Source organism: Gaeumannomyces tritici (assembly GCF_000145635.1).
Source record: "Gaeumannomyces tritici R3-111a-1 unplaced genomic scaffold supercont2.5, whole genome shotgun sequence".
Lineage (NCBI taxonomy): Eukaryota > Fungi > Ascomycota > Sordariomycetes > Magnaporthales > Magnaporthaceae > Gaeumannomyces > Gaeumannomyces tritici.
The window spans coordinates 1958691-1975761 of NW_008804549.1; the positions used below are offsets into that span (position 1 = coordinate 1958691).

At 59.4% G+C, this 17071-nt stretch overlaps 10 protein-coding genes across 10 annotated transcripts; 5 read left to right on the forward strand and 5 right to left on the reverse strand.

Moving 5' to 3' along the window:
• Window positions 1-139: 139 nt before the first annotated feature.
• GGTG_09641 (hypothetical protein) lies at window positions 140-1579 on the forward strand (the record flags this gene model as incomplete). Its single annotated transcript, XM_009227496.1, has 2 exons — window positions 140-667; window positions 743-1579. 2 exons carry the CDS (start codon window positions 140-142, stop codon window positions 1577-1579), a joined length of 1365 nt encoding a protein of 454 aa, XP_009225760.1.
• A 171-nt stretch (window positions 1580-1750) lies between these two features.
• On the reverse strand, window positions 1751-2913 carry GGTG_09642 (RWD domain-containing protein). The gene is made up of 2 exons (XM_009227497.1): window positions 2716-2913; window positions 1751-2553 (listed from the first exon to the last, which is right to left on the reverse strand). Exons 1-2 carry the CDS (start codon window positions 2780-2782, stop codon window positions 1928-1930), a joined length of 693 nt encoding a protein of 230 aa, XP_009225761.1. The 5' UTR covers window positions 2783-2913; the 3' UTR covers window positions 1751-1927.
• Window positions 2914-3065: 152 nt separating this feature from the next.
• On the forward strand, window positions 3066-5497 carry GGTG_09643 (hypothetical protein). The gene is made up of 2 exons (XM_009227498.1): window positions 3066-3467; window positions 3554-5497. The coding sequence occupies exons 1-2, from the start codon at window positions 3182-3184 to the stop codon at window positions 5410-5412; spliced, it is 2145 nt and encodes a 714-aa protein (XP_009225762.1). The 5' UTR covers window positions 3066-3181; the 3' UTR covers window positions 5413-5497.
• Window positions 5498-6058: 561 nt separating this feature from the next.
• On the reverse strand, window positions 6059-6515 carry GGTG_09644 (hypothetical protein; the record flags this gene model as incomplete). The annotated part of the gene is made up of 2 exons (XM_009227499.1): window positions 6059-6157; window positions 6459-6515. The coding sequence occupies 2 exons, from the start codon at window positions 6513-6515 to the stop codon at window positions 6059-6061; spliced, it is 156 nt and encodes a 51-aa protein (XP_009225763.1).
• A 470-nt stretch (window positions 6516-6985) lies between these two features.
• Window positions 6986-8834, forward strand: GGTG_09645 (hypothetical protein; the record flags this gene model as incomplete). Its single annotated transcript, XM_009227500.1, has 1 exon — window positions 6986-8834. One exon carries the CDS (start codon window positions 6986-6988, stop codon window positions 8639-8641), a length of 1656 nt encoding a protein of 551 aa, XP_009225764.1. The 3' UTR covers window positions 8642-8834.
• Window positions 8835-8870: 36 nt separating this feature from the next.
• Window positions 8871-10158, reverse strand: GGTG_09646 (hypothetical protein). Its single transcript, XM_009227501.1, has 3 exons — window positions 9757-10158; window positions 9484-9611; window positions 8871-9357 (listed from the first exon to the last, which is right to left on the reverse strand). Exons 1-3 carry the CDS (start codon window positions 9939-9941, stop codon window positions 9239-9241), a joined length of 432 nt encoding a protein of 143 aa, XP_009225765.1. The 5' UTR covers window positions 9942-10158; the 3' UTR covers window positions 8871-9238.
• Window positions 10159-10288: 130 nt separating this feature from the next.
• Window positions 10289-11427, forward strand: GGTG_09647 (synbindin). Its single transcript, XM_009227502.1, has 3 exons — window positions 10289-10539; window positions 10615-10740; window positions 10841-11427. Coding segments are annotated over exons 1-3 (474 nt in total). The 5' UTR covers window positions 10289-10537; the 3' UTR covers window positions 11187-11427.
• On the reverse strand, window positions 11202-12852 carry GGTG_09648 (26S proteasome non-ATPase regulatory subunit 4). Its single transcript, XM_009227503.1, has 2 exons — window positions 12217-12852; window positions 11202-12139 (listed from the first exon to the last, which is right to left on the reverse strand). Exons 1-2 carry the CDS (start codon window positions 12505-12507, stop codon window positions 11513-11515), a joined length of 918 nt encoding a protein of 305 aa, XP_009225767.1. The 5' UTR covers window positions 12508-12852; the 3' UTR covers window positions 11202-11512.
• Window positions 12853-13180: 328 nt separating this feature from the next.
• On the forward strand, window positions 13181-14491 carry GGTG_09649 (hypothetical protein; the record flags this gene model as incomplete). Its single annotated transcript, XM_009227504.1, has 3 exons — window positions 13181-13391; window positions 13466-13754; window positions 13819-14491. The coding sequence occupies 3 exons, from the start codon at window positions 13181-13183 to the stop codon at window positions 14489-14491; spliced, it is 1173 nt and encodes a 390-aa protein (XP_009225768.1).
• Window positions 14492-14547: 56 nt separating this feature from the next.
• Window positions 14548-16263, reverse strand: GGTG_09650 (translation machinery-associated protein 22). The gene is made up of 5 exons (XM_009227505.1): window positions 15764-16263; window positions 15635-15654; window positions 15445-15532; window positions 15138-15355; window positions 14548-15050 (listed from the first exon to the last, which is right to left on the reverse strand). Exons 1-5 carry the CDS (start codon window positions 15834-15836, stop codon window positions 14844-14846), a joined length of 606 nt encoding a protein of 201 aa, XP_009225769.1. The 5' UTR covers window positions 15837-16263; the 3' UTR covers window positions 14548-14843.
• Between the last annotated feature and the right edge of the window lie 808 nt (window positions 16264-17071).

The following is a 17071-nucleotide window of genomic DNA, read 5'->3' on the forward strand; positions in this document are numbered from 1 at the left end:
CCCCGAACCAGGCGGCTAAGTCAAATCCTGTGGACCAACCCCTCGTGGGGGAATATATCTAGCGGCGCTAAGTAGCCGTGTGCAGCACATCAACTCTCAGGGAGAGAGCGGGCAAAAACTCGCCTATCAAGCGGGCGAAATGGCGCCGACCAGGCCTCACAGCAAAAATGCCAAGTCCAAGGCGGCACGGCGCATCAAGAAGCAGCAGCAGCAGCAGTCCTCCAGGTCGCCCAGGCAGCTGCTCGCCGACGCCACGGCCAGCCTGGAGCAGGGCGACGCGGCGGCGGCGGCGGCGGCGGCAGCAGCAGCCCTCGGGGTCGTAGAGGAGGGCGGCAGCGACGCGTCCCAGCAGCAGGCGCAGCTGGCGGCGGCGGCGCTGACGCTGCTGGGCGAGATCCACCTCGAGCTCGGCGACCCGGACAGCGCGCGCGCCTTCTTCATGCGCGCCGTCGAAACGGACGGAGGGGAGGAAGGGGTCGGCGGTGGCGACGACGAGGTCGAGGCGCTGCTGCTGCTGGCGGGGGGCGGCGGGGCGGCGGCCGTCAACAGGGCCGAAAAGTTCCTGTGGCTGGCGCAGCTGAGCGAGGACGGCGGCGCCGACTCGGTCAAGTGGTACGAGAGGGGCGCGGGCGTGCTGCGGGCGCAGCTCGCGCAGCTGGACGACAAGGTGGCGCGGGAGGGACCAACCCCATCATCATCAACAGCAGCAACAGCAACAGCAACAACAACAAAAGCAGAACAGTCGCAGCCCGGACAGAGGCGACGCGAGCTGCTGGACGAGGCGAGGCGCGACGTGGGCAGGCGGCTGGCGAGCGCGCTGTGCGCCGTGGCCGAGGTGTACATGACGGACCTGTCATGGGAGGCAGACGCGGAGCAGCGGTGCGAGGCGCTCGTGACCGAGGCCACGCTGCTGGCGCCCGACTTCCCCGACGCGTGGCAGACGGTCGCGAGCGTGCGCATCTCGCAGGGCCGCGCCGACGACGCGCGCGCCGCGCTGCGCCGCAGCATGGAGCCCTGGGCCGCCGCGCTGCTGGTCGATGATGACGAGGAGGAGGAGGAGGAGGAGGAGGAGGAGGAGAAGGTGGTAGCGGCAGCAGCAGCAGCAGCAGCAGCAACGAAAGGAGACAAGGCGGCGCCGCAGCCCCCGCCGTTCCCGACGCGCGTCAGCCTCGTGCGCCTGCTCATGGAGGTCGAGTGGGAGGACAAGGCGGTCGAGGTGGCCGAGACGCTGGCGCGCGAGGACGACCAGAGCATCGAGGCGCTGTACCTCGGCGGGTTCGGGCAGTACGTGCTGGGCGAGAAGCTCAACGGCGGCAGCAGTAACAACAACAGCAACAGCGGCGAGGTCGAGGAGGAGCGGCGGGCCGTCTGGCGCTCCGCCAGGCGGTGGCTCAAGCAGTGCCTGGCGCTGTTTGAGGAGCAGGACTACGAGGACGAGCGGCTCGGGGAGCACGCCCGTGAGCTGTTTGCGACGTTGAACAAGGAGCTCGACCTCAAGCCCGATGACGACGACGATGACGACGACGACGACGATGATGGCTGGGAAGATGACGAGGATGGTGATGAAAAGATGGAGTGATTGTCGTCGTTGGCTTGCGCTTCTTTCTGCTTTTCTATCTCTCCTTGTCTACTAGACCTTCATGGGGCTTCTCCTCTGGCAAGCCGGATATGGGCCGTGGGTGTGTTACACTAGGGATGCGCTGGAGTTTTGGCAGGGAAAAGGTCACTTGATCATTTGGCTCACTCATGGTGTGGAAAAAAATAAGGCATGTCGTTGCGTTGTCACAATAGCTAACAAGGACGAAGGAAATATGGGTGATGATGGTGCCGAATCCATGGCATCGAATTTTTTGTTGATGGCAGGATGGCAAGTAATATATTACAGTGAAGACCGTCTTGGCAGGGCATCGCAAAGCAGTAACGGCTTCTACGCAGCGACCTTGAGCTTCTCCACCTCGGCGACAGGCACGTCGTCGTCGTCGTCCTCCTCGACCTTGCCGACCAGGCCTTGCTGCCATAGTTGCTTTCCCGTCAGCTTGACGGGCTCTTTTATCTTTGCCTTTTTAAGCTCGGCCAGGCGCTCCTCCTCCTCGCGGGCGCGGGCCTCCTCCATCTCCTTGAAGAAGCCCTCGCGCCACCGGGCAAAGGACTCAGGCGTGACGGGCTCGCCGTGGAACTTCTTGTTCTCCTCGCGCTCGGCCTCGAGGGCGCGCTCCTCGGCCGCGCGCTCATTGACCTCGCGGCGGTCGACGATGAGCTGCTCGGCCGCCTCCTTGAGCGCCGACACGAGCGTGAACACCATGGCCATGCCCAGGTTCTCTTGTATCGTGTCCTCGAGCCCGGCCAGCAGCTGCACCTTGTCGTCGGCCACGCTGAAGAGCGGGTGCTGCGACGCCGAGTTCTGCGGCGCCGCCACGTCGAGGCGTGGCGGCTTGTCCGGGTACTCCTCCGGGTACTGCACCGTCAGCAGCAGCACGGGCGGCTCCGCCTCGCCGTCGTCCTCGCCCGGCACGTCCAGCGTTATCGACACGCGAAACTCGGTCTCGGATATGTCTAGTGTTTCCAGGCGGCGTCGGTCACCCTCCCATCCCCGCGTCGGTCAGCCGCCAGCCTGGGAGGGAGGTTGGTTGTATTTGTCAACCAACCGTCTTCGGTTTCTGTGTCCTCGGCATGACAGAGGAGGAGTAAGGGGGCCAGGGAGGAGCGCCAGCACACCTGTGATCTCATCGGGGAAGATTGACTCGAGGACCTCCCTCTCCTCGACCTGTTCTTCGCGCCCCATCTTGTCCTTTGGTCCGTCAATGAACGAGGCTAGACAGAATAGTGGCAGGGCGAGTGTTCTTTTGCGTGCTGCTTGCGCGCGCGACTGCCGGCTTAGTGAGTGCTTGGGTGAGGGGCATTGCCAGGAACCGCGAGAGCTGCCGTCGCAAAGTCACCACAAATGGCGGGGCCTGTGGGGGCATCCATCCTTGAGCGGACTAGCGCGCACCTCACCGCCCGGCATTTCGGCGACAGGGGCCCGAAAAAAAAAAATCCGGGGACTTTATCAACGCGATAACGGGCGCTTTTTTTTTTCTTGAAGACGCCGCAGGCAGCACAGCCCGTCGCGAACTGTCCATTGAGTTCGATCTGCTGCTTTTGTCACATATTTTCCGGCAGCAGCTCAATCGCAGACTTCAAAATGGCATTCAAGGGCGCCAAGATTGGCGATAAGCGCAAAGCTTCCAACGGCGAGAAGCACAAGTCAACCAATCCCTCCAAGAAGCCGCGGGTCGCATCCAGTCGGCAGCCCTTCCAGGCCGAAGGGTCCTCCGAGGACGATAACGTGAAGGGGTTCGCCCCCCTATCTGACGACGAAGATGAAGATGAGGGCGGCGCCAAAGTGAACCCGGACAGGGTTGAGAGGATCAAGGGCCTCGAGAGGGGCAAGAAAGCCGGCGGCAACGCCAATAGCGACGGGAAGCCTGGTAAGAGAGCTCCGGGGATGAATTTTCTTACCTTTATTTAGACCAACGGTGTACTTGGGGCTAACAAAGACGGGCAACTCCTGCAGCGGCCACTTCGAAGGAATCCCACGTACTACAAAAGCAGCTGGCCCAGGAGCGTAAGGCCGCGAAGCCCCTGGCCGACGAGCTGGCTCGCACCAAAAAGCTATGGGAGCGGCTGCGGCGCAAATCCCACGTGCCTAAGGAGGAGAGGGACACGCTAGTGGAGGAACTCTTTGGGATCGTCACGGGGCGCATCAAGGACTTTGTGCTCAAGCACGACGCCGTGCGCGTCGTCCAGACTGCTATCAAGTACGCGACCCCTGACCGGCGCAAGCAGATTGCGCGCGAGCTTAAGGGCACATACGCGCAGCTTGCCGAGAGCCGATACGCCAAGTTCCTCATCGGGAAGCTGCTGGTCCAGAACGAGGACGAGATCCGCGACCTGATCGTGCCCGAGTTCTACGGAAAGGTCCGTAAGCTCATCAACCACCCCGAGGCCTCATGGATCCTCGACGATGTCTACCGCGGCGTCGCCACCAAGGAGCAGAAGGCCATCCTCCTGAGGGAGTGGTACGGCACCGAGTTTGCCCTTTTCGACGCCGCCGCCAAGGACACACAGGTCGATGCGGACCTCCGCAAGATCCTCGAGAAGGAGCCGAGCAAAAGGGGACCCATCATGAAGCACCTACACAGCATGATCAACACCCTGATCCAGAAGCAGATGACGGGCTTCACCATTCTGCACGACGCGATGCTGCAGTACTTCCTCAGTCTCAAGCTTGATTCTGAGGAGCAGAAGGAGTTTATAGAGCTTGTCAAGGGTGACGAAGGCGGCGATCTACTCAAGAACATGGCTTTCACCAAGTCTGGCGCCCGGCTCGCCTGTCTGCTGCTGGCCCATGGCGGCGCCAAGGACAGGAAACAGATCCTCAAGATGTACAAGGACACGTTCCAGCTCATGAGCGGCGACCAGCACGCGCATACCGTCATTCTTACCGCATACGACGTGATTGATGACACGGTCCTCACGTCCAAATCGATATTTCCCGAGCTCTTTGGCAAGAGCGAAGACCAAGAGGCCGAGAACGTGGTTGCTGCAGCCAACAACGTCAACGCCAGGACAACCATCCTCTACCCATTTGAGGGCCCTCACAAGTCCCTTTTCCCGCCGAGCCACAAGGCCGACCTGGACCTCCTCAAGGATATCCACAAGGTCCGCAAATTTACGAGCAAGAAGGACGCAGAGGTGCGTCGTAAGGAGTTGATAACAACCATGTCCCCTCCGCTGCTGAGGGTCATTGCCTCGTCGGCGAAGGACCTGATGGCAACCTCGTTTGGATGCCTGTTGGTCACCGAGGTGCTTTTGTCCGCAATCGGCGACAAGACTGAGGCGCTCGCCGCGATTGCGTCTACTGCCGAGGGTGACCCGAACCAGGAGCGGGAGTCGACGGAGGAGCACGCATCGGCAACGCCGCACCCCGCACAAGACCCATTCGCGGCGAGGATGCTCAAAACGCTCGTTTCGGGAGGTCACTTTGACAAGGCTCTGGGCAAGGTCAAACTAGTCAACCCGCCACTCAACTTTGCCGATACGCTATATGAAGTCATCAAGAAGCATGTTGTGGCATGGGCCACCGGCCCGGGCTCGTTTGTGCCGCTGGCACTATTAGAGGCCGAGGGCTTCTCGCATGTGGCGGAGCTGACCAAGACGTTGCGCAAGAAGAAGGCGCTGCTGGAGAAGGCGGCGGTCGAGGAGACGGCGGAGCAGAAGGCCAAGAGGGAAGCGCTGGCGGTAGAAGCGGGGTCGGATGAGGTGGCCCAGGCAAAGAGCAGGAGAAAGAAGGGCGGCAAGAAGGGGCTGGCGGAACAGGAGCGCGTGTTGGTGGGTAATGCGGGCGCAAAGCTGCTGCTGGAGAAACTGTAAATAATCCGATTGACTCTTTGCTTGCATTTACTTGGATGGGAAAATTACACAGCTTCTTCGTTTCAGTGAAGATGGTTATGCCGCAGTTGTCAGCCTTGGCGCCGCACGTGGTGGTAGTCGAGGCGGGCCTGGTCGATATTCCCCGACTTCAACAGCTGGAGGACGACGGTCACGTCGAGGCCAAGGCAGATGCCAAATCGTGCGGCTGGAACGGGCTCAGAATGCTCCCGGATCACTACCAAAGAGAATGGAGAAGTACCGGGTGGGCAGGAATTACAACGGGGCATTGGAGGCTAAGCTAGATCAAAGGGCTGTCCCCAAGATGTGCATGCATGAAATCAGGGGTGGGGGTGTGCCTAGATGGAGGTGCGGGTTGCGGCTCAAACATGAAGTGACAAATTGAGCCTGGTTGACAGCTGGCTGACCCACCACTCCCGTCCTTTCCTGTCCTTTATCCCCAGCCCTGTCAGTCGACCTCACATCGCATCACTCCTCCCCCCAGATCTGGTGACGTGCTACCCGACGGGGGAGCAAGATGGGCGGTTGGCAAGCCCGGGCCCAATCGTCCAGACATGGGATCAGGACCCAGGTCATGCCAGATCAGATCAGCCCTTTGTTGCTTGCATGCTCGCGTACGCTCACTCACTCAAATACCCATTCCATATCCATATCCCCAGACACGCGCCGTGTTCCCCCACGTTCGTTGTTCCCGACAGGTGTGCAGAGTGTGCAGACCGGGCTTCAGCTGGACGAGGGCGGGTGGTGTTAGGCGAGGTCCTGGATAGACATCTCTCTTATGCATTCACTCGGGCCAGCGTAACCTGGCTGGCTGTGCGCCTCAACGCCGATCTCTTGGGTCGTGGCCCGGGCCACGGCAGATGTGTAGCTGCTGCGGCATATGCCTCTTTATTCCATGTCATGTACTGTACCCGGCCATTGTGGTATGCATCCATTTCTTGATGAATGGCAGCCATCTTGGCTTTACACCACCACCTCATCTCGGCATCCATGCTCGCCACACACCATGTACCTACACACTTACCTACCCGGAGCCCAGCCTTTCGAGGTGGGTAGACAGCTACCGTCCACGGCCTGCCCTGCATGACAAAAAACAAAACAAGATGCGGACCAACGGCACCGCGATAAACATGGCAACGGGTGTTGAATTTGATATCCCAGTCCCACCCTATCTGGAAGCCAAAGAAGCTCTTCTTGGTTGCCGTCCTCGTCCCAACCTTGCAGTTCAGACGCTTCATCTAGATATAATCTACGATGGCGAACCTTGCCACCACTTCACCTAAGCCTTTTACGACCCTTTTTTTTCTTCTCCAACACTGCTTCCCTTTCTACGTGCCCACTGCCCCCTTCGGGAAAAACAAACCCAAAACTCTCGCCCAGTAACACGAGCAATGGTTATCAAGCCAGGTGTCTGATTTGACCAGCAGCGCTCGGCCCAGAGATATCGGCTGCACAGAAAGGATCGTCTTTGCCGTCTTGGACGCTGGTTGGAATTCCCGCCACCACCGAGAGCAAAGAGGCGCCGACAGGAACCAAAAAAAGAAACCCTCAAAAAATGCATATCCCACGGTTATTGCCGAGGCTAAACCGCGAGTGCCCGGTCGGGAGCTCCTGGTACACATGCCAGTCCAACGCGTTCAAGGGCTGCTGCGAGGTCGACCCGTGCGACCTGGCGACCTGCCCGTCCAGCCCCGGCGCTCCGACGGAGGACGCGACCACGACGCCAAGCGCCCACGCAACCACGACGGCCATAACCACCACAGTATCGACGCGGGCCACCATGACCGTGTCGAGCTCGCCATCCGAGGCCGTCGGCAGCAGCAGCAGCAGCATCACGCTCATCAGGGATACCACGTTGCTGACAGCCGCCCCGGCGCAACCAACGGCACACAGGCCTCCAGGAGCCGGGACCGGCGCCGTCGAGACGCCGGTCGGGATCGCGGGCGGCAGTGGAGAAGATGCCGGCGAGATCCGCGGCGGCACCGACATGCCCGCCGCCGGGCTGCCGGTGGGCGCCATCGCGGGCATCGTGCTCGCGGCCGCCCTGGTCGTCCTCGGCGTGTGCGCTGTGCTGTGGTGGCGGCTGCGCTGGCGCCGCCGCCGCCCGAGGGCAGGGCAGGACGAGCAGTGCCACCACCACGACGAAACCCACGCGCGCGGCCTGGCCTGGACGAGCGAGTCGGGCTACTTCGGCCCGGGCGACGACTCGGCCACCACCACCGCCGCCGGCACCACCCCTAGGATGGGGTACTCGGCCGTCATCAAGGCGGACCGCGGCGTCACGGCCGCCGCCGCCGCCGTCGCAGCGCCAGTGCGGGAGGGGAGCCGCCATCACCACCACCGGCAGCCCTCGCCGCCCCAGCACTTCTCGGACGGCAAGGACTCCATGATGGTCCCCATCGGCATGGCGCACCCCTGCCAGGCCGCGTCGCCCGGGGGCCATTCCCGGTGGGAGAGCCCGGACGACATCAGGTGGTGCACGGCGGTGCCGTCGGCGGCCGCGGACCGGCACAGCGGCGACGCCAACAGCGATCTCGTCAGCCCCGTCTCGCCCGAGAGCAGCAGCTGCGGGCCGAGTAGGCAAGGGAGCTGTAGATACACAGGCGAGGTACCGCCTGCCTCGGCCGTCGCCGCTGCTGCTGCTGCCCACAGCCAACTACTACCCCCTGGATACCAACAACACCAGCCACAACAACAACAGCAACAACACCCCCAGCAGCCAGCCCCAGCCCCCTATTTCGAGCTGGACGGCAGGGAGATATGCCCGCCGCTACGGCCGTCGCTACCACCACAGCCCCAGCGGCACGGGGACGGCGCGACCGGGTACCACCCCGCCCCGCTTCGGCTCGGGTCCAGGGCGCCACTGCGGCGGCCCCCGCGGCTCGTGCGGAGGGCCTCGGATGCGGGCCACTACCCGCCGGCCGGACCACGCCAGCCACCGGCGGTCGCGGCCGTGCCGCCGCTGCGCCCCCATTCGCGCTCGCTGAGCGGCGGCGGCGGCGACGGCGGCGGCCGGTACCACACCGTGGCGGGGCAGCACCAGGAGCAGCAGCCGCCGCCGCCCGTGTACCGACAGCAGAGTCAGGACCACTACGAAGACCGCCGCGGCCATGGTGGGGATGCTAGGCCGCGGGCGACGCTGCGGGCCACCAGGCACGAGGTCGAAGCTGGTGTCCACGCGGGGAGTTGGTCGGTGTTAAGCCCAGCATAAGTGGTGGGCGGGCTTGTGCTTTGCACTTTTTTTTTTATTCCCTTTTGTCTTCTGCCTCTTTGGGGTACCCCTCTTCCCTGGGCTGGCGTTTTCATTTTCCTGATATGATACCAAATGTTGAGAGATACCCGAGGAGAACAAGTCATGGGATATTTTGGGGCAAAGAACGGGTATTCCGATATCAACTTACAGCCATGGAGTGCCAGAAAGCGGCAAAGTACCATAGTTACCTAGTTAGTCGCTGGAATAGCAAGCCATCCCTCAGATAGCTACCTTCATACCGTGATTGATACCTTGGTTGGCTTCGTCTCTAGTGTATTTGGGTATTCAGACACGCTCTAAATAGCGGTACAGCATTCCGATAGTACGCCACCCATGCAGGTAAAGAATAATAGTCAACTTGTGAAAAAAAACCCAAGATGAAAAAGGGAAAGGGGCAAACCCTGGCAGAATACGAGTGAGCCATCTGCCTGATTTCTCAAAGACGCAGGCCTCATTTCTTGGTGTCGCCCGCACTTTCAAGTCATCAAGCCTCGACCGCCGACCCCTGGCTCTCCTGAGACCTAGACATGTCGGTCCCCCGGGTGTCTATTCCACTCAGCCCTGATGCTTGCCCATCTCCTCAAGGAGGTCGTCAAGATCGAGATCGTTGAACTTGTCCTTGAGCGACGGAATCAACCGCTTGGCCTCTTCGGCCGTTTCGGGACAAAGGGAGCCTGAGAATTATGCAACAGGACGAGAGCGAGAGCAAACGCATTAGCGTTGGTAGAGAAACTAGAAAAGACAACCAAAGGTGAAGGCGTATGTGTTCGCGCGCGACGAGGGGCGGGGGGATTCCATACCCAGTGCGGCACGCTCGAACTTTGTAAGCTCGGGTCGCGCCGACAGCAGCCGCTCGACAGCCTCGACGTTCTCTTTCTGCTTGAACCGAGCGAAGGCGTCCAGGTAGTCGATCGTCTTGTGAAGAACTCTGTGGAGTCGCAGATGAAACGCGTCGATAACGTCAGACCCAGACCCAGCGCTTCATTCCAACCCAGATAGGGCCTAGAGGTGAAGGAAATTTTAGGGAGACATGGTCGGGGGCATCCCTTCAACCAGGGGCGATGGAATCGTACTCTGTCTCGTTCACGTTCTTGCGCTCGTTGCGGCGCTTGGCCATGAGCGCGTTGATGACGAGCGAGGCCTCGGACAGGCTCAGCGTCTCGACGCCCTCGAACTCGCCCAGCTTCAGCACCGCGCCGGCCTCCTCCTCGCCCGGCGGCGGCGGCTTCGGCCGTGACGTCTGGTGCCGTTGCGCCATTCTCTTTGGGGAGCGTCGCACCAAGCGGCGCGGACGGGTCTGGCTGGGTGTTGTCTAAAAGTCCGATTGTTGCGCTGTCGGTTGATCGGCCGGTCGGTCGGTTGGAGAGGTGCCCCCGGGAGGGGGAAGACGCGTGAGGGTAGGAACTCGAAGGCGGGAGGCTTGGGGATGCAAGCGCCGACAACAGCAGGCAAGAGGGAAGCTGTTGGGTGCCTTGAAGACGGACAATTGAGGCTAAGCCAGAGGCCGGTCCAGGCACAGCAGGAAAACAATGGGGCTGCACCAGAATGGACTCCACTTTTCCTTGCGACCTGATGCCGGGGGAAGCTTGTTCGTCGCTGGAGGCGCCACCAACTAGCGGTTCGGGGGGCGTTTGCCGTGTGAGCACTGAGCACACGAGCATGTATATCTTCCAAACACCCAACTAGGACTCACAAAACAGAAGCAACAGCCTGCCGCGAAACATATACTCTCGCTTCCTCCGTGAGAGAAGCTTATGCGGCCTTGCTCGTGCGCCTCAGAAACAACCCCTCATCCCTTCATTGAAGGCTGAGTTGGAAGAGAGCGAAACCCGCCGTGATCCTCACCATCATATCATGCATGTCGCCCGCCCCCCCGTAGAGGAAAAAAAGGAAAGTCCTCGTTTGCTAACCTTCGCTTGGTGATCGCCCAGGGTGGTCTTTGCGCTCATCGTCATCAACAAGGCCGGCGGCTTGATCTTCCACCGGACCTTTCACGAGGGCGGCCTGAACACGCTCTCAACTAACGATTACCTGGTCCTTGCCGGCACATTCCATGGGTGAGTGGGCACTGTTGTGGTTGTCCTGCCACTGCTGAATACATGTTCTGCCCCCGCTGGGTGATGACTCCGGCTCACAACCAACGCACGACGACGGCAGCATCCACGCCATCACGGCGAGGCTACACCCCTTGAAGGGCCAGCAGCAGCAGCAGCAGGGCGCGGGGCCGGGGCAGGTGCAGAACCGCCCGGAGCCGCCGGGAGGACTCGAGGTGCTGGAGACGGAGAACTTCCGGCTGCAGTGCTTCAACACGCTCACGGGCATCAAGTTCCTGCTCTTCACCGACACCACCCAGGCCAACGTCGACGTCACTATCAGGAGGATATATGACCTCTACACCGACTACGTCATGAAGAGCCCCTTTTACCAGCTGGAGATGCCGGTGCGCTGCGACATGTTTGATCGCAAGCTCAACTCGTACGTGAGGGAGATCAACAACAGGTAGCGTGCTGCGCAACGGCAGGAGTTGGGCCCAGAAACACCCCCAAGAACTGTCCCATAACCGCCAAAGTGATGTGGTTTATGTATGTTTATACCATACCATGTGCATAGATTAGACTCGGAGCAAACCCGCCAAAGTCGGTTTCTTTCTCTTGCCAAGTCGGTGCCACATCCATATAGGACCAAGTCTAATAGTCTAAAAGCAGCACCAAGTAGCAAAACGCCATAATAAGGGGGTTCGAGACTACTAAAACAGTCATGGCGACGAGCTGTGAAAGAGACGAGGGGTGTGGGGTGTCTCGCAGTCAAGTGCGCTAGCGCTCTTCCGCACTATGAGGTGTCCATCTTGTCGCCCTCGCCCGACTTTCCGCCCTTATCGCCATCCTTCTTGTCCTTTTTGCTCCCACTCGCCTTGTCGAGCAAGGGCGCCGACTCGTCCTGCTCCTCAACCGACTCGAGCGACGCCTTGGCCGCAGCCTCGGCCTCCTCCCTAGCGCGTTTCTCCTGGCGCGCGTTCTCCTCCTCCATACTCATGCGTAGCGCAAGCGCGAGCTCCGGGTCAGCGGCGGGATCAAAGCCCAGCTCACCGAACTCGCCACCGTCGCCGCCGCCGCCGCCTCCGGAGCCGCCGCCCATCCCCGCCCCCGAAGCGGCGGCGGCGCTCTCGCCAAAGATTGGCGTCGCTATCAGCTGATCACTAAGCAGGTTTCCCGATGGCGGAATCACCACCAGGTGGCTGTTGCCTTCGTTGTTCTTGACCTTGTCGTTGAACGCCTGCAGCTTGTTCCTCGTCTCGTCGTCCAGGTCGCCAAACAGCACAAAGTCAACTGTCACATTGTTCTTCTTGAGCTTGCCCGCCAGCTGCACCAGCGCCTTTTGCTCGTCGGTCACGGGCGAGCAGACAAAAGCGACTATGCGGGTGCGTTGCGTCGTGTTCTGGCGGTGCTTGAGCGCCAGCTGGAGCGAGTGTAGCAATGTGTTAGCGAATTATTGCCGGTACCTATAGTAAAAACGAGGATACAGTTCAAACTCACGCTCGCAACCTGGATACTAGTGGCTAGGTGAGATGTGCCGTGTATCTTCTTCCTGGTGCGGTGCAGGCCCTCCAGGATCTTCCCTTGGTCTGTCGTCAGGGTCACTAGGACCTCGGGGCCCTTGCCTCCCAAGCTCATCAAGCCGACCGACGATTCGGGGTTGCCCGAGATGACGTGTTGGAAGATGACGTTGACGGCGTCAGCCTGGGCGTCGAAGCGGGATGGCGCGTAGTCTCCATTGCGGCTGCTCTCGCTGTTGTCCACAACGAGCATCACTGCTTCGAGAGGCATCTTGGGTGGTCGGTAGTCTGCCGCGGTCGCTTGTTGCGAGGTTGGGCAACTCTGGTCTGGTTCCTGAGCCCGCGGGCGATGTAGTTGATCGAGGCGTGGTTAGAAGTAGATGCTTCGAAGCAAGCGAGCTCAGCTCCGCCGGGGTGGCAGAGTGTGTTTCCGGGTTCCGATTTACGGATACGGGGGCTGGCCCGTCAGATGCTCGGGGAGAAGGAGCAGGAGCAGATCCGGAGTCTAAGTTGTGCGGGGTTGGCGTGAATGGCGATTTGTCGTCGATGATGGACGAAGCTTCATAGCTTGTTCAGCGGGCACCTCTCCAAGCCAAATTCGTAACGGGCTTCAGCCTGGCACAGGTGGTAACCAAGCGTTCAATGTGGGCCCAGCCAAGGACCAAAGCAGGTGGCGGGCAACTGGACGAGCTTTCCCCACAATTCAGGGTGGGGCTTCGAAACAACCCACTGACTTGGGGCGGTTTGTTTATTTCGGAGAGGTACCGTCACGTCAACAACAATATGCGATACCAATACTAGCGATTTTATCATCCCGCCAGCCCTCCCATCCTCCCCTCCCTTCAACACCAATTCGCCACCGCGTGTGCACTGTGGAACGAATTCCCGAAATTTAAAACCCAGCAATCTCCCACTCACCCGTGACGCGACCGCCCACGAAAATCATGCCGCCAGCTCAACGAAGCAGAAAGCGCAAGTCAGAGATGATGATCGCAGACGATACACCCGGCACGCCAGAGACGGCGGACGAGAGGATTCCCACAAAGTCGGGCAGCCCCGTTCGCACTCCCACGAGAGGGAGCCCCATCAAGCGGAGGAAGATTGGCATCAGCCTAGCTCAGAAGCAGGCTCTCATCGACAACTTACAACTCGAGGGTATGCGCCGCCAGGTCTGACGCGTAGCCAGAGGCGCGGAACACGTCGAGGCTAACATGCGAGCCTCACACTAGTCACCGAGCGCGCCAGGAAACTCAGGGCCCAGTACAACCTACAGGCCCAGGGTCTGCGGACGCGCATTGAGATACGCGTCAACCGCATCCCAATGGCCCTGCGCAGGGCCAAGATGGGAGACCTGGTGAACAAGTACTCGGGCAATGCGTCTCAGAAATTCAACGCGACCTCTCACCGACCGCCTCCCGTACCCGAGAAGGATGTCAGACACAAAACCACCACGTCCTACACCTCCACATCAGCCGCCCCCGTGTCGCGAGGCCCCGGAAGGCCACCAAAGCGGACAAGGTTGGTCGCATCCTGTATCTCCTGACTCAAATGCTAAAAGGCAGCTGCTGACATGCGCGAACAGTGATGAGATTGCTGGCGGTAACAAGGAGAACATGGATATCAACAGCCCCAAGAAGCGCATGCGCGCGTCTCCGGCGCCGGACGTCATGCACAACCCATCCCAGGTCTTGTCGCCGACGTCTTCCAACACAAGGATCGCCCCGCGGAAGCGAGGTGTTGTCACCACCGCGTCTACTGCGCCCGCATCTCCGGCAAAGCCCCAGATATCCCGCCCACCATCCCCGGTCAAGAAGGCATCCGGAGGCACCTTGATCAGCAACATGGTGGAGAAGGCTCGGTCGACCAGAGCCGCAGCCGCGACGCGTAAAGCGACCACGTCCTCGACAGCGAGCTCCGCCTCGGCCGCGGCTCAAAGGACTCGGCGTGGTGCCACCGCCACCACGGCCGCCGCCGCAGCACGAGCTACGGCTCCCTCACGGACTGCGCGGAGAGTTAGCGGCATCAGCGAGTCCAGTGATGGGAGCACCTCGACAGTTGTGAGGAAAAGAGTTGGCGCAGCTGCCGCGCCCGCCAGACCTGCCACTGCGGCAGCGACCAAGCGGACGGTTATGGGCACCATTAAGAAGGGGGTCGCCGGAGCGACTACCCGCAAGGCGCCTGCCAAGACAGCAGCGGCACCGGCATCGGCTGCAACAACGACTAGCACAGGCCGTGTGCTTCGCAAGCGAGGCTGAATGACGGAATGACAACAGACAGATTGCGATTGGTACCACAAATGTTAAAAATGATACGGGTTTAGGGATCGGGGTTACGGCGCAAAGGGGCGGTTTGTGTCTCTTGGGGGTCTCACGTCTTTGTTTCCATCTACAATTCTGGGCAATCTTGAGCTCGCTGTTATTGAGGATAAAAACAAATCCAGGATACATGGTGAAACCCTAACGCTTTCTCTGCAAGCCGCCTGCATTGCTAGGCATTGTCGGGACTCTTGACGGTCTGCAAGCCATACGGGACTGCCGCCCTCCCATTTCCATATTCTCCTCCTGCGATCATGTGATGGCATGCTGTTGTCTTCTGCCGTCATTGCCGCTAGCCTTCCGCTGCGGCAGCGTCCTTCTTTTTCTTCTTATCCTCGACCAGCTCGATATTGTCCTCGGGGACATCTTTATATTTTTGCACGATAAAATCCTGCACCTCTTGGCTCACATCACCCTGAACCACGATCTCCTCGCCTCCGCTCGGAACCTTTGTTACGGAAGAGCCCGTAGCGAACTTCTTTCCGAACTCTTTCGCAACCTAAAAATCTCGAAGCGTCAGCGCCCGGTCAGTCTTGTTCTGCGTGCCACCGGCGGCGCTGGCTGGGAGAAGAGCGGTTCCGCTGACCTTTTTAAGATCCAGCCCGAAAGCCTCGAGGCCGGTGATAGAGGTGACAAACTTGCGCTTGTTGCGCTCGATCCTCTTGATGGTCACGACGCTCGACGCCAGCTTGTCGGCTTGCTTTTGCTCCGCCGCCTCCGCCTTGGCGGCCTTCTTCTTAGCGTCCTTCTCGGCGCGCTGCTGGGCTTCGACGGATAGGGAGGCGGTCGCGGCTTCTAGTGCTTCTGTGGTAGGGGGGGAGAATCGAGACGGGTTAGGACAGATACTGCACACGTGTCTGGTAATCCCCGGGGGAGAGAAGGGCTTGACGGACCTGGCGACCATATCCTCGAGTACATGTCGGGGTGAGCCTTCTGAAGCCAATCCTGGCATTTCCTGACTGTGCCGCCATACTCGCAGTACTATGGTAGAGGTCCATGTAGCACGGTTAGCATGGACAGCGGGTAGTGGGCAGGAGGCCGACGCCAGCTGCACACGTGCTCGGGGAGAAGCGCTCGTCGTACCTCTGGGGGAAGAGTGCACACTAAATTCGAGAGAAGGTGCTGTTAGAATGCGCTTTGCGATATTTCCAGCCAATACTAGCCAAGAGAGAGATGCGTGGGAGAGTTGGTAGGGGAGTAACGTGAGCGCACCTCCACAGTAGACCACGACACGCGACTGCGGCTCGAGGCTCACAGCCTCAGCCTGCTCTGGCTCGGCGCTCATAATTGTTCGGAGAGGGTGGTGATATTAATTGCTGGACAGATTCTGCGGATGAAGTCTCCGGGGGGAAATTCCAATAAAATTGCAATGTAGATTCCGGATCGCGAGAGGTCGGGGCGGTGCTGTATCTGATGTTGGTGAGTGAACTGCTACGCGTGACAGGTCTGCGGCGCCGCTTTACATCACTCTGAATTTGACCCCTCCACCAGCCAAATTCATAGCTTTTTCCATGGAGGGAGCTCCCGCGTCGCGGGGTTGGAGGGGCAATGCCGCAGCTGCTCGCTCCACCGCCGCCCACACGCTCATTTGACCATGGTGACGCACCAGAGCCACTGCTAATCCTAGGCAGCATTTGATCATTCTACAGCACCCCCCTCCGGAATCTGTAGGTTCAAACCCGCGGAGCCGCCCCTGAACGCGGCAGAGGACGACAAAACGCGAGTAGTCACCTCAGCCAAGGTGGGCGAACACCTCAAACAAGGTGGAAGCTTAAAAAATTCCCCAATTAGGCTAAACGACCCATTTTTTCTCCCACCTTGGCTGAGGTGTTTTTGAATTGCGTATGCAACGCATATGCAATTAGTAATTTTGAAAAAATATAATAAAAGTGTATAAAAATAAAAGTAATAAAATATAATAAAATAATATATAAATAAATAAAAAGTGAGTAATTATATTAAACGTTTTATTTAATTTTAAATAATTTAATTTAATTAATAATATTTTTTAAATTTTTAAATTATTGTATATGCGTTGCATATGCAATGCATATGCATTTTTACTGCCCCTGCCACCTTGGCTGAGATTTGGGTCCACTTTTTCCCACCTTGTCTGAGGTCTCCGCCCACCTTGGCTGAGCTGTCCCCTCCAAAACGCGTGGTGCAAGTTTCGGTACAAGCCAATCATGGCGGCTGAAGAAAGTATGCACTTCCGACATGGAACCCTGGCTGGCGGCGGGAGGCAGACCAGCAGGATGGGATTTTGGATTTCTCGATCTCAGCTCGATCGAGAAGCGGGCCAATGTCTTGGAGATGTCATGTTTGTGTGACAACACGTCAGTTTGTAGGGGGCTTTGACAAGTCAATTGCGATCTAGGTTCTTATTTATTCTTCTCTGTTTATACCTGTGCCAGCTATTTAGAAGTGGTTGCACCTCGTCGCTTATGCAACAAGGACCATTCTCCCTGCCCTGCCTCTCCTCCTTCTCTTCGTCTCACAAACGAACATAAACTAATGTCC

Coding starts and splice junctions, on each gene's coding strand:
- GGTG_09642 (XM_009227497.1), bottom strand. CDS start 2,782: ATGGGGCGCGAAGAACAGGTCGAGGAGAGGGAGGTCCTCGAGTCAATC. Junction 2,554..2,715: donor CTTCCCCGATGAGATCACAG/GTGTGCTGGCGC, acceptor TGGAAACACTAG/ACATATCCGAGACCGAGTTT.
- GGTG_09650 (XM_009227505.1), bottom strand. CDS start 15,836: ATGAGCGCCGAGCCAGAGCAGGCTGAGGCTGTGAGCCTCGAGCCGCAG. Junction 15,655..15,763: donor TGTCGTGGTCTACTGTGGAG/GTGCGCTCACGT, acceptor TCTCGAATTTAG/TGTGCACTCTTCCCCCAGAG. Junction 15,051..15,137: donor TCGGGCTGGATCTTAAAAAG/GTCAGCGGAACC, acceptor CGAGATTTTTAG/GTTGCGAAAGAGTTCGGAAA.
- GGTG_09648 (XM_009227503.1), bottom strand. CDS start 12,507: ATGCCTCTCGAAGCAGTGATGCTCGTTGTGGACAACAGCGAGAGCAGC. Junction 12,140..12,216: donor CTAGTATCCAGGTTGCGAGC/GTGAGTTTGAAC, acceptor CACTCGCTCCAG/CTGGCGCTCAAGCACCGCCA.
- GGTG_09643 (XM_009227498.1), top strand. CDS start 3,182: ATGGCATTCAAGGGCGCCAAGATTGGCGATAAGCGCAAAGCTTCCAAC. Junction 3,468..3,553: donor CAATAGCGACGGGAAGCCTG/GTAAGAGAGCTC, acceptor CAACTCCTGCAG/CGGCCACTTCGAAGGAATCC.
- GGTG_09647 (XM_009227502.1), top strand. Junction 10,741..10,840: donor CTTGCCGGCACATTCCATGG/GTGAGTGGGCAC, acceptor CGACGACGGCAG/CATCCACGCCATCACGGCGA.
- GGTG_09646 (XM_009227501.1), bottom strand. CDS start 9,941: ATGGCGCAACGGCACCAGACGTCACGGCCGAAGCCGCCGCCGCCGGGC. Junction 9,612..9,756: donor AAGAACGTGAACGAGACAGA/GTACGATTCCAT, acceptor GCGACTCCACAG/AGTTCTTCACAAGACGATCG. Junction 9,358..9,483: donor GTTCGAGCGTGCCGCACTGG/GTATGGAATCCC, acceptor CATAATTCTCAG/GCTCCCTTTGTCCCGAAACG.